The sequence below is a fragment of the Trichosurus vulpecula genome, chromosome 2 (assembly GCF_011100635.1).
Source record: "Trichosurus vulpecula isolate mTriVul1 chromosome 2, mTriVul1.pri, whole genome shotgun sequence".
In the NCBI taxonomy this organism is placed as follows: Eukaryota; Metazoa; Chordata; class Mammalia; order Diprotodontia; family Phalangeridae; genus Trichosurus; species Trichosurus vulpecula.
The window spans coordinates 170,894,143-170,907,280 of record NC_050574.1 but is presented as its reverse complement, the minus strand read 5'-3'; the positions used below and the strand labels follow the sequence as shown (position 1 = coordinate 170,907,280).

Sequence of the window (13,138 nt, the reverse complement as noted above, 5' to 3'; positions counted from 1 at the left end):
TAAATTTATTGAGCTTTCACTAAAAAAATTCTACCTCTTAGTTACCTGTTTCTTGTGGCTGTGCTGTGAGTAGCTAAGAGTGGGTAATTAAGGTTAGGGATGTAGTCTTTAAGAGGTCAGATGCTGATCACAAGGGTAATTGCTGGTAATGAGAGGAAAGAATCTCTAATTTACAATAATTTAGTAAATTCATAAGCCTATCTGTATGCCAGTGTTTTCGCTAGATGACACTGTGGAAATAAGAGACTTACTTTTAGCCATTCTTTTTTTTTTGTTTATTTATTTTTAATAAATTTATTTTTTATTTTTAGTTTACAACACTCAGTTCCACAAGCTTTTGGGTTCCAAATTTTCTCTCCTTCCCACTCCTCTCCCCTCCCCCCAAGATGGCATGGAATCCAATGTATGTTCTATATATACCTTCACACTGAACTTATTTACATAATAGTCCAGTTGTAAGGAAGAATTATAACCAATGGAATGAATCATGAAAAAGAAGAAACGAAACCAAAAAAGAAGGAAAAAGAAAGAGAAACAACAAAAAGTTTGCCTCAATCTTCATTCAGACTCCATAATTCTTTTTCTGGATGTGCATAGCTTTTTTTGTCATGAGCCTTTTGGAGCTGTCTTTGAACCTTGCGTTGATGAGAGGAGTCAAGTCTGTCAAAGTTAGTCCTCACAGATACTGTGTGTCTGTAATCGTATGTAATGATCTCCTGGTTCTGCTCTCCTCACTCAGCATCAGTTCATATAAGTCTTTTCAGGTTATAATGAAGTCCATCTGCTCCTCATTTCGTATAGCACAATAGTATTCCATTACATTCATATACCACAATTTGCTTAGCCATTCCCCAGTTGATGGGCTTTCCTTTGATTTCCAATTCTTTGCCACCACAAAAAGAGCTGCTATAAATATTTTTGTACATACAGGCCCATTTCCCACTTGTGTAATCTCTTTGGGATACAGTCCTAGAAGTGATATTGCTGTGTCAAAGGGTATGCACATTTTTTTAGCCCTTTGGGCACAGTTCCAAATTGCTCCCCAGAATGGTTCATAACTCCATCAACAATGTAACAGTGTTCCAATTTTCTACATCCTCTCCAGTGTTTATCATTTTCCTGTTTTATCATGTTAGCCAATCTGACAGGAGAGCTGTGGTACCTAAGAGTTGTTTTGATTTGCATTTCTCTAATCAATAGTGATTTAGAGCATTTTTTCATATGACTATAGATATCTTTAATTTCTTCCTCTGAAAACTGCTTGTTCATATCCTTTGGCCATTTCTCAATTGAGGAATGACTTGTATTCCTATAAATTTCTTTTAGCCATTCTTATGATGGTTTTTGATACTTGTAAAATGTACATTCTAAAGTTTAGCCAGGGGCAAAACCTTTTCACTGGATAAGTAAACAATTTAAAAAAAATCACTTTTAAGATCATAAAAAAAGGAAATACAAAAATGTACAACCCAGAGATATACTGACTCACTTTGAGAGCATGTAGTGTTAAGGTACAAGGTATGAAAACAAGATATGAAAAATACTATAGTAACACCTCACCTGTCTGGAACTCTGATATCTGTCAATCTCCCCTATAAGGAAGATATCAGAGATCTAGGAAATGAGGAAAAATGGCCTCTGAGCTGCTAACATCCCAAAAGCCATGCACTTTCAGGGTGTGAAGAGTGCAATAGTGCACATTAAACTTTACTGCCATAGGGCAGAGGGTATGTTTATTTTGGTTCACCAAAGGTTCACCAGCTGGTCAAAGGCAAAGACTTTTTAAAAAAAAAATCTACTTTTTGGCGGGGCAATTGGGGTTAAGTGACTTGCCCAAGGTCACACAGCTAGTACGTGTGTCAAGTGTCTGAGGCCGAGGTCCTCCTGACTCCAGAAAAAAAATCATCCGACTAAAAATGGTCAAAAAGAAACTTAAAAGGGAACTCTGTTGGTGGGTTGGGGATAGGGAGGAGCTAGTAAGAATATTTTTGCATTATGGTCTTCCTTTTTGAACTTTTTCTGTCAGTTTTGACAACAATCTGATTAAACTCCATAGTGGCGAGTGAAGTCTCAGGTTATTAGCTAGGTCATTCTCTAATTCTTGAAGCATTAGGAGTTCTCTCCTCTCTCTACAGAGGAAGCCACATATGTAGTGGTGGTCAGAGTGCAGAGGGGATAACCAGGATGCTGAGCTACCTTTATCAAAGATATCAAAGTTCAGTATAATATGGGATTCATGTATATGGTGTTGAAAGTTTCCTGTGACTTTTTTCTCATGTTCTTTGGTTGCAGGTTTCCCTTGAGAAGGGGGACAGGAAAGACAGGGACATGCACGAAGACCTGTGGTTTGAGTTGTCTGATGAAGCACTTTGTAACTGGATGATGTTTGTACGTCCAGCACAGAATCACTTGGAACAGAACCTGGTGGCTTACCAATACGGTCACCATGTTTATTATACAACGATAAAGAATGTAGAACCCAAACAGGAGCTCAAGGTAGTGTATGAAATTTGCAGTGTCCTTTTCTGGATAGGAAAGATCACAAATAAAGTGTTTCCCCTAGATAATCTGCTCACCAGAGTTCTTGCTATGCTGATGACAATGCCTTAAATACAAAGGTGTTGCAATGAAGGAACCTTGGCTTTAATGTCCTCACAAGGCAACAATAATACTGTAGGACCCTGGGGAAAGGGCTGATAGATTTGTGAGATCAGCGTGGTGTGTGTGAGCAGTGAAATGTTAGTAGCATTATGTTTGTGCTTTGAAGCTTGATATTTTATGAATTGATATTTAAATGTACAGATAAGACTGCTCTCTTTTCAATGTATTCTTTAATATTTAGAGGGAAATTCTGTGTGTTTCATTGACAGGCTGGTGTCTAGCAGTCTGGCTTCCAACCTCCTCACTCAACTGAAAATATTCTCTCCAAATATACACTGATCTCTTAATCATGGTGTTTTGTTTTGTTTTCCTTAATCTTCATTCTTCTTGACTTTTCACACTGTTGTCCAGCCTCTCCACCTGGATTCTCTTTCTCTTTTAAGGGTCTAGGGATCTTCTCTCTTGGCTTCCCTGCCTGTTTGCTAACTGCTCCTTTATGGTTTCCTTTGATAGCTCATCATCCACATTCTGTCCCGCAGCTGTGGGTTTATTGGACAAGGCTCCATCCTGGGCTCTCTTCTCTTTCTAAGCTCTCTCGGTGACTGTATCAGCTTCCATGGGTTCAATTATCTCTCTACAGATGACTCCCAGGCCTAAGCTCTATCCTGAGCTCTGGGCCTTCATTATAATACTGTGAAAAGAACACTGGATCTGTAATTAGAGGACCAGGGTTCAAACCCCACCTCTGGATTTTTTCTGGTTGGGCATTGGGCAAATTGTTGAATCTTCCTGGCTTTCAGTTATCTCATCTGAAAAATGAGAAGGGCTGTACTAAATGGTCTCTGATTTCCCTTCCAAATCTATATTTGTTGATCACATGATTATTAGCTGCTTTTTAGATATTTCTAATTGGATATCCTGTGGGCATCTTAAAATCTCCATGTCTAAAACATGTCACGATCTGTTCCTCCACACACACCCCCTCTTCCATATGTTCTGGTTCCGTGTTAGGACAACACCGTTGCTCTAGTGCAATGTGGTTTACAAACTGAGTCAGCCTCAACTCGTTACTTGCCCTCAACTTATAATTCCAGCCATTTGTTGGGTATTGTCTATTCCATCTTTACAAGATCTTTTCTTTGTATACCCAGCGTTTAATAGAGTGTATGGCATATAGTAAGTGCTTCATAAATGCTAGTTTATGGAGTATCTTTCTCTTTCTTTCCACTCAAGACAGCTACTACCGTAGTTCAGGCCCGTATCCCCATAGGTGTCCCACAGGATCCAGTCCTGGGCTCTTTTCTTTTCTCCCTCTTTACTACTCCCCTTGGTGATCTCATCAGCTCTCATGGATTTACTACCATCTCTATGCTGATGATTCTCAAATCTACCTTTCCTGCCCTAATCTCTCTGCTGCCCTACAGCTGCTTTTCAGACATTTTAAACTGTCCGGTAGACATCTTAAACTCAGTATGTCCAAAACAGAATACATCATCTTTTCCCCTCACCTTCAACCTTCCCTATTGCTTTAGAGGGCAAATACCGTCCTCATAGTCCCTCAGGTTCACAACTTAAAGGTCATCTTGGATTTTTTACTATCTCTAAACTCCCACATCTAAGCTGTTGCTAAGGCCTGTCAATTTTACCTTTGCAGCATCTCTCAAATACACCCCTTTTTCTCTCCTTGACACTGCTACCACTCTGGTACAGGCCCTCATCACCTCATATCTAGATTACTGCAATTAGTTACTGGTAGGTCTGTCTGCCTTAAGTCTCTCTCCCTATTCTAATCTATTCTTCATTCAGCCACTAAAGTGATTTTCTTAAAACACAGGTCTTATCATGTCAATCCTTCCCCCGCCAATAAATTCTCTTGGCTCCCTATTGCCTCCAGGATCAAGTGTAAAATGCTCTCTTTGACATTTAAAGCCCTTTATAACCCAGCACCCTCCTACCTTTCCAGTCTTCTTACACCTTACTCCCTTCATTGATCCAGTGACACTGGCCTCTTGGTTGTTTCACAAAAAAGACACTTCCTTTGTCTCTTGGCTCCAAGTATTCTGTTTGGCTGCCCCTCATGCCTGGACCATTCTACTTCCTCCACTCTGACTACTAACCTCTCTAGCCTTCTTTCAGTCCCAACTAAAATCCTGCCTTCTCCAGGAAGCCTTTCTAAGGCCCTTCTAATTTCAGTGCCTTCCCTTTGTTAATTATTTCTTACTTATCCTGTATATAGCTTGCTTTGTACATATTTGTTGCCATTAGATTATAAACTTCTTGAAGGCAGGGCCTGTCTTTTGTCCCTTTGTATCCTAAGTGCTCAGCACTGTGCCTGACACATAGTAAGCCTTAATAAATGTTTATTGATTGATAGATTCCCAGCTGATCTGCTCCCCCTAGGACTCTGCTTTCTCAATCCATCTTCCACTCAGCTGCCAGAATGATATTCCTAAAGCACAGTTTTCATCATGTCAGCATCATTACTTTGCTTAACAAATCTCAGTGGTTCCCTGTTACCACTGAGATAAAAATACAGATTCTTCTCTTTGACATTTAAAGGCCTCTCAACATGACTCCAACCTACCTTTCTACCTTATTTTACAGTACTTTCTTTCACACACTCTTTGGTTCAGTCAAACTGGCCTTCATGTTGTTCTTCACACACAAACACTTGGTAAATTGCAGCTAGGTGACACAGTGGATGGAGTGGAGGTGCTGGACTGAGGAAGACCTGAGTTCAGATTTAGCCTCAGACATTTACTGGCTTTGTGACCCTGGGCAAGTTATTTAAACTCTGGCTATCCTCAACTGTAGAAGGGGGATAGTAATATCATCTACCTCTCAGGGTTGTTGTGTGGATCAAATGATATAATATTTGTAGAATGCTTAGCACCATGTAGGCACACAGTAGATGCTTAATAAATAACACCTTTTCCTTCCCTCCCTCCCCTTTACACAGGCTGTCTCCCATGCTTGGAATGTGCTCTCTTCTAATCTCTGTCTCTTAGCATCCTTAATTTCCTTCAAAGCGACACGAGAAATTTCCTGATCCCCATAACAGCTATAGTCTCCCCTCACTCATCCTGAAATTACCTCACATTTATTTACTATGTATTTTGTATGTTTCTTGAGGGCAAGGAAAGCTTAATTTGTGCCATTATATTCCCAGTGCCCAGCCTATAGGAGGCATTTGATAAATTCTTGTTGATGCAGTGATGTATTCACTGATTTGTTTTTAAGGGGAGAATATTGTATTAGGATTTTATGCTTGCTGGACCTGATTCTAATGATGGTGGATCATATAATGAAGATTTTGCTTATAATTTTTAGTGAAAGGCAGTTTAGTTTACAGCTACTTTTGCTGTAAGGAAATTTGGTAATGAAGGTGATCAAAGCATTCTCTGAATTACTGTAAGAGATGAAAGTTCTGGTGTGAATAATACTTTGATACTAAATGCCATATAGGACCTCTTTGGTAAATACTGTGAGTAGTTACCTTTTGGGTAACTGTGAAATGTTAGTTTAGAAGGTAGAGTATGCTTGTCCCACAGAGCAGGTAAAAGACAAAGACCATAAAGAAAACGTGCAGTTTTACTTGGCCATTTGCCAATAAAAAATTTTCAGGACTGATAATTTGTCATTTTATGTTTTGTGGCCATGGAGAAGCTCCTTTGTCCAGGTAAGTGGAGGGAATGGTTAAATCTGTCAGAAGCACCTGAGGATGGCTATTGATTCTTGCCAATGTGTGTGTGTGTGTCCTGCAGGTGTGGTATGCTGCGTCCTATGCTGAGTTTGTAAACCAGAAGATCCATGACATTTCTGAGGAGGAAAGAAAAGGTGGTTTGATTTTTCTACATTTTATATTTTTGCATGAATTCTATAAAAACGTATCCTTTCTGTAACCTAGAAGATTACACATTCACAATGTAACTTCTAATTTTTTTTTATGTATTATGTGATATGCCAGTAAAGTTATTCAGAGTTATATGTCTCTTTTTAATACCAGTGTCAAATTATGACAAGTTTTGTTTTCTCTCATGGATTCTGGAAAAGAACATTTAATGTAATGAAAACGTCAAATATTAAATTGTAAACCCCAATCAGAGAATAGTCCCTACCTAGATGTAATCAGCTTTGAAGAGCTGCAAGAAAGACATTGATTTTTTAACTGCCTGTGATGTGATAGAATGATTCTTTTAGATCAGGGGCTCCTAACAAGTGACCCATGAACTTATTTTTTTGAAAACATGTTTTGATAACTGTATTTCAATATAAGTGGTTTCCTTTATAATCCAATGTATTTTATTTTATGCATTTAAAAGCATGCATTTAAAAAAATCTGAGAAGGGGTCCATAGGCTTTGCCAGGTGGAGAGAGGGGTCCATGATATGCACAAAAGGTTAAGAAACCCTTGTTTAAGACCATTATCACTGGGTCTCCTTGTGTATTTTTCTGAATAGCAGTACTTGTGCTCCTGTCTAGTGTGGTGAGGTAAGGGATTATGCCACTGAAGGTCTAGAAGGAATTGGATAAGGACCCTAATAACTATGTGCTGAGTCATCATTTGACCATTGGACCAACCATCTGGTAATTTAAATAAATATTGGTGCCACATGATTCAGCAGGGCAGGTTGAACGTGGATGAAAGTGCTAGGAATATTGATGAGACGTGGTTTCCTCTGGTGGCTGTGGATTATCTACCTTAACATTTCTTTTTCTTTCAACACAGTTCTTAGAGAGCAAGAGAAGAACTGGCCTTGCTATGAATGCAATCGTCGATTCATCAGCTCAGAGCAACTTCAGCAACACCTCAATTCCCATGATGAGAAGCTGGACTTCTTTAGCAGGTGTTTATCTGGTATATACAGAATGAGGAATGAGACTTGGTTTTCCAAGGCTCAGAATTTTTTCTGTATTATCTGCTAGCTGCCTTTTCTGGTGGAAAGATTCCTATGAATGGTTCCCAAGTATTGGGTATATATGGCTATAGGGAACAATGAGTTGCTGAGAGAAACCTCTTAATCCCTTTTGCCCCGGTTTCCCCTAAATTAGTACCAGCAAAGGGGGACCTTGTTGCCGTGAGTGTGCACTTCTTCACCCACCCTTGGAGTTGCAGAACTAGGGTAGATCTTTTTGATCATTAGACCCATCCCCTCATTTCACAGACGAGGATATTCAGGCAGAGAGAGGTCAAGGAGTCTCACAAAGGTCACACCTCCAGGCTGGCTGGCTCTTGTCCTTTGTTCTTTCCACTTGTCATAACCACACCCTTAGTAAGCAAAGGAAGGATTTGGATTGAGAATATTATAGATAGTTTGCTTGTACAAGGGAAGGTGTGCATGTGGAAGCTTGGTCAAGCTCTGAAATACACTTCCATTTCATTTTTTTCCAGGTCTTATTAATAAGGGATTGGTAGCCAGGAAGCCCTTTGTAGAACAGCATCATCATCATCATCATACTAGCTGACATTTAGATTGCGCTTTCAGGTTTGCAAAGTGCTTTACATACATTTTCTCATTCGATCCTCACAACAGCCTTGTGAGGTAGGTGGCGTTATTATCCCCATTTTACAGATAAGGAAACCAAGGCTCAGAGAGATTAAGGGACTTGCACAAAGCTAAGTGTTGGAGGTGGGATTTGAACTCAGGTATTTATGGACTTCTAGTTGAGCATTCTTTCCGCTATACTGCTCTACCTCTTACAGAATTTTAGATTAAAATGGATCTTGTAGCTCCTATAATCTAGCTTCATTTTTAGAAATCTCTGTTATAAGAGGCCATTCATGTTCTTTTTTAGTGCTGCCAAGTCACCACCTCATAAGACTGTCCATTCTGTTGTTGGACAACTCTCACTGTTACTCAAGTTCATCTGAATGTCCAAACAAATTCTGCCTTCTATAACTTCCAACCATTGACATTCATTCTGACTTTGGAGCTGCATAGAATAGCTTGAACCCTTCTTTCATAGGACAGCCCTTCAGATATTTGAAGGCAGCTATCGTGTATCTACTGTCTTTCCTTTTCTGGGCTAAACATCCCCGTCTCTCTAGCAGATCTTTATATAACATGGTTGAGTTGCCTCACTGGTCTTATTGTCCTTTGTTGGATACACTGCTGTTTGTCAAAGATCTCGAGTAATTGGGTCCAGAACTAAACATTGTATTCCAGACGTCTTTTTACCAGCAGAAATTACAGTGAGATTATTAATTCTCTTGTTTTAAACACTAGACTTGAATTAGTATGACCTAATATTCTTTAGTTTTTTTTGGAAGCTAGGTCATTTAATTGACTACTTAAATTTAGCCTTTTTTTTTATTTGAAGTACTGCCTAGCTACATATTTCATGGTCCTATACTAGTGCTTTGGACTTAAATAAAAATCTAAAATGAGAGGTTTGCATTAATCAGTCTTAAATGTCTTGTTAACTTTGGACCGTTGTTTTGTCAGCTGGAGATTTTTTTAGATTCTGATGTCAACACTTAACATTAGGTATCTCAGTTTTGTGTCATTCACCATGTTTTGATAATAAGTGTACCTCTTTTGTCTTTATTCAAGTCATTAATAACAGTGTAGAATAGAATAGGCTTGAGATCACTAAAGATGTTCCTCTAGATTGAAATTCTTCCATTAATCAATCCCCTTGCAGTCCACTTTTTTAATCAACTCCTCTGTATCCATTGTCTTTCCTTTTCTAGGCTAAACATCCCAGTCCCTTTAGCAGATCTTTATATAATATGGTTGAGTTACTTCTCCTCCAGTGATGAAAACTCATTTCCTTCAGAGGCTGCCCATTCCTCTTTTGGATAGATATAATTGTTAGGAAGTTTTTCCATATATTGAGTCAGCTGCCTCCCTGCAGCTTTTACCTATTGCTCCTACTTCTGCTTTTTGAGGCCCGGAAGACAAGTCTGATTCCTCTTCCATCTGACAGTCCTTTAAGTACTTGTTCACAGCTGTCATGCTTACTCCAAATCTTTTCATCTGCATCTCAATGTTCCCACTGTCTTTCAAGCTTTTACCAAGGAACCATGTTAAATAACCTCATTGTTTTCTTAACTTCATAGATGGTGAAACTGACATCAAGGGAAGTTAAGAGTTTTTTCTGATTTTTTCCTTTTTAGCACAATCAGATTTCTAGTAGATGACCAAATGATTGAGCTGTCCTATCGTCACTATATCTTTTGTGCTGTTTTTGTGACTAGTTTCAGAAAAGTATCTGCCTACAGGGGATTAGACAGACACTGTTCCATTGCACATAATTCTCCCGACCTGGCCTTTTCTTTTCAGTGGGGGATCAGAGAAATGCCACTCCGTTCTCCTCCAGTCGCCTGGGCTGATTTCTTTCTGTTTGCAGGGACTCCTTTCTGCCTAGAGGGGTTCCTTGCAGCCTGCAGGGGACAGAGAGACTCCCTTCCTGCTCCCGCTACCTATCCACTGGCCTGGTCTGCTTGTAAGGATAGGAGAAAAATGCTATTCCATCTGCTTTTCCCAATGGACCCCTCAACTGAGCTGTCTAACACCCTGAGAGGACACTAACCTGAGGCTGAACTCCTGGTAATGCTAATAACTGTCCTGAACTCACTTGGCAGTGATAATAGATTCCCATCTGGTCACACTCTTCCCATCCCAGTGATCCTGAATTCCAGGTCATCTTTATGCAAACTGCATTCTTTATCCCCCACTGTCCATTTCCTTATTACTATACCCCTTAATTCAGCTGCACCAATGACCCACTCTTATCCTAGCCAACCTTTCCACTGTTGGAATACATAATCCGTAAATAACACATTTACTTTCATCTTAAATCTTTTCCTTCCCTACTCTTTTCATTGTCTGATTGTCATTGAGACCTGCCTCCCTAGATTACACTCAAAAAACTGAGGCCATTTACCAAGAATTTCCTCATCTCCCCTCCTCCTCAATTCACAACTCCTAGGTGCTTTCTGGACTCTCTCTACCTGCCACCCTGTCTTATGTTACGAGGTGACCCTTCTCTACATGCACATGGGGTTACATTCCATCTTGTCTTCTCCAGCACATTGGCTATCTATTACCCTCACTCTCTCACAAATCTTTAATCTCTCCCTATTTTACTGGCTGCTTCCTGCCTTACAAAGATGCTCATATTTCCTCCATCCTCAACTCTCACTTGATCCATCCATCCCTGCTAGCTATCGTCCCATATCACTCTTCCATTTTTTTGATAAGGTGGTCTGTAATAGATGCCTTCTCTTCCTTTCTTCTCTCCTCTTAACTCAGCAGTCTGGTTTCCGACTTCATTTTTTAACTGAAATTATTCTTACTCCAAAGTTACCAGTGATCACTTAATTGCCAATTCCAATGGTCTTTTTGAAATCCTCATCCTTTTTGACATCTGCAGCCGTTTACACTGATCACCTTCTCCTTGATAATACTCTCTTTTCTCTAGGTTTCCATGACACCACACTCTCCTGGTTCTCCTCTTTCCTATCTAATCACTTCTTCTCAGTCTTCTTTGCTAGATCTTCATTCAAGTCATCCCCACTAACTGAGGGTGGCCCGCGGGTTTCTGTCTTGGGCCCTCTTCTCTTTTCTCTCTATACTATGTCACTTATTAATTTCAGTTATCATCTCTTTGCAAATGATTATCAAATCTACTTATCCAATCCTAACTTGTCTCCTGACTTCTATTCTCACCTCTACAACTACTTGTTGTACATCTTGAACTGACTGTCTTGTAGACATCTTAAATTAAACATATCCAAAACTGAACTCACCTTTCCCTCTAAATCCTCCACTCTTCCTAACACCCCTCTTTGGTGCCACCATCCTCTTAGTCACTCAAGCTCATAACCTAGGTGTTATCCTCTACTCCTTATTCTCAACTCTCATTCAATCTGTTGTCAAGGCCTGTTGATTTCACCTTCATATTATCTCTTGCATATATCTCCTCTCCCAATATGTCCATCACCCTGGTGTAGACCCTCATCACCTTATAACAATACTATTGAAATAGTTTGCTATTTGGTCTCCTTGCCACAAGTCTTCCCCAGTTTAGTCTGTCTTCCCTTCAGTTGCCAAAGTGTTCTTCCTAAATCGCAGGTCTAACCATGTTACCTCCTTTTTAAAGAAACTCCAGTGGCTCTCTATCCCTCCAAGATCAAATATAAACCTTTGTGTTTGGCATTCAGAGCTCTTCATAACCTCCCAACCTTCCTTTCCCACTTCTCGTTCTTCTTATACTTTACATCCCCTTTCTCCCTCCATTTACCCTTCAGTACGTTGACACTGGCCTCCTAGATGTGCCTTGCACAAGACGCTACATCTCCCAACTTCGGGCATTTTCACTGGCTGTCCCTTATACTTGGAATGCTCTCCTTACTCATCTCAGTCTCCTGGCTTCCCTGGATTCCCTAAAGTCCCAGCTAAAACCTCACTTTCTACAGAAAGCCTTTCTCCATCCCCCTTAACTCTAGTGCTTTCCCTCTGTTGATTATCTCCAGTGTGTCTTCTAAATGGCTTGTTTGTACATAGTTGCCCTTGTGTTGTCTCCCCAATTACATAGTGAACTCCTTGAGAGTGGGGATTTTTGCCTTTCTTTGTTTCTGCAGTGCTTAGCACAGTGCCTGGCACACCGTAATGCTTAAGAAATGCTTGTTGACTTACTGATTCATAGAACCACAAGCATTGTGTTAGTGTGCTCATCTTTCAACAGCATTTATTTTCTCGAGTTATAATTTCAAGTTTGTATTACATAGTACTCCTATTCTGTCCCTTGGAATATAGACTTTTCAGTCCTTCCTTATCATTCCTAGCCTTTTAGATATTTATATTTCAAGAATTCCCATGCTTTTTTCCATTATTTTTCTTTTTATGTCATATCTGGGCTTCCTTCAGCTATTCCTTTTGTTTTTGTCATATCCTCCATAGTATTTGGTTTATTGGTTTTATCTGAACTTCCTTCTACTCCTTCTGAAGTTCCTTACTTCCCTTTACCATTAGACAGCTTAAAGTCCTCTTGATCAGATTGGCAAGTCTTAGCACAAGTATTTCCTTCCTAGCCATCTTGATATTAGATACTTTTCTTATTTTGTTTTTCAGAGTAAATTTTTTTCCAATTGCTTAGTATTTGGTTTTTTTTTCATCCTAACCACCCCTTCTCCCTTCCTCCAAAGAAAATAAAAAACAAAATCCTTGCGACAAATATGCATAGTCAAGCAAAAGTCTTTCCCATGTTGATCATGTTTAAATATCTCTTAGTCCATTGCCTTTCTATTAGGAGGTGGGTAGCATTCTTTGTAATTGTAGACACTATTCTTAGCCAGTAGCCTAGTATTTCATTATTTTAATTCACAATCCAAGATACTAAATCCTTTCTTTGATAGTTCTTAACTTTACATATATTTATTTTGTCCTACACTAATCCTTAATTGGAACAATAGATGAAAATGCCACCTTGGATCCCTATATCTCTAGGTTTTTTACCTACAGTTTCACAGACACTAAAGTTATTTTTCATGTTTTTTGTAGAGAAATAATTCTGTACAAGAATTCTTTAT

The 13,138-nt window shown here is 39.4% G+C and overlaps 1 protein-coding gene across 2 annotated transcripts in view; it reads left to right on the top strand.

Moving 5' to 3' along the window:
- PRDM10 (PR/SET domain 10) overlaps positions 1–13,138 on the top strand; it is a 159,288-nt gene that overhangs the window by 90,749 nt on the left and 55,401 nt on the right. Inside the window, exons 7-9 of one of the 2 annotated variants that reach the window (XM_036745029.1) lie at positions 2,293–2,496; positions 6,366–6,438; positions 7,331–7,448. In XM_036745029.1, the coding sequence (XP_036600924.1) occupies positions 2,293–2,496; positions 6,366–6,438; positions 7,331–7,448 (395 nt within the window). The remainder of the gene's footprint in view (positions 1–2,292; positions 2,497–6,365; positions 6,439–7,330; positions 7,449–13,138) is intronic. The other variant, XM_036745030.1, reaches the window with a different exon arrangement.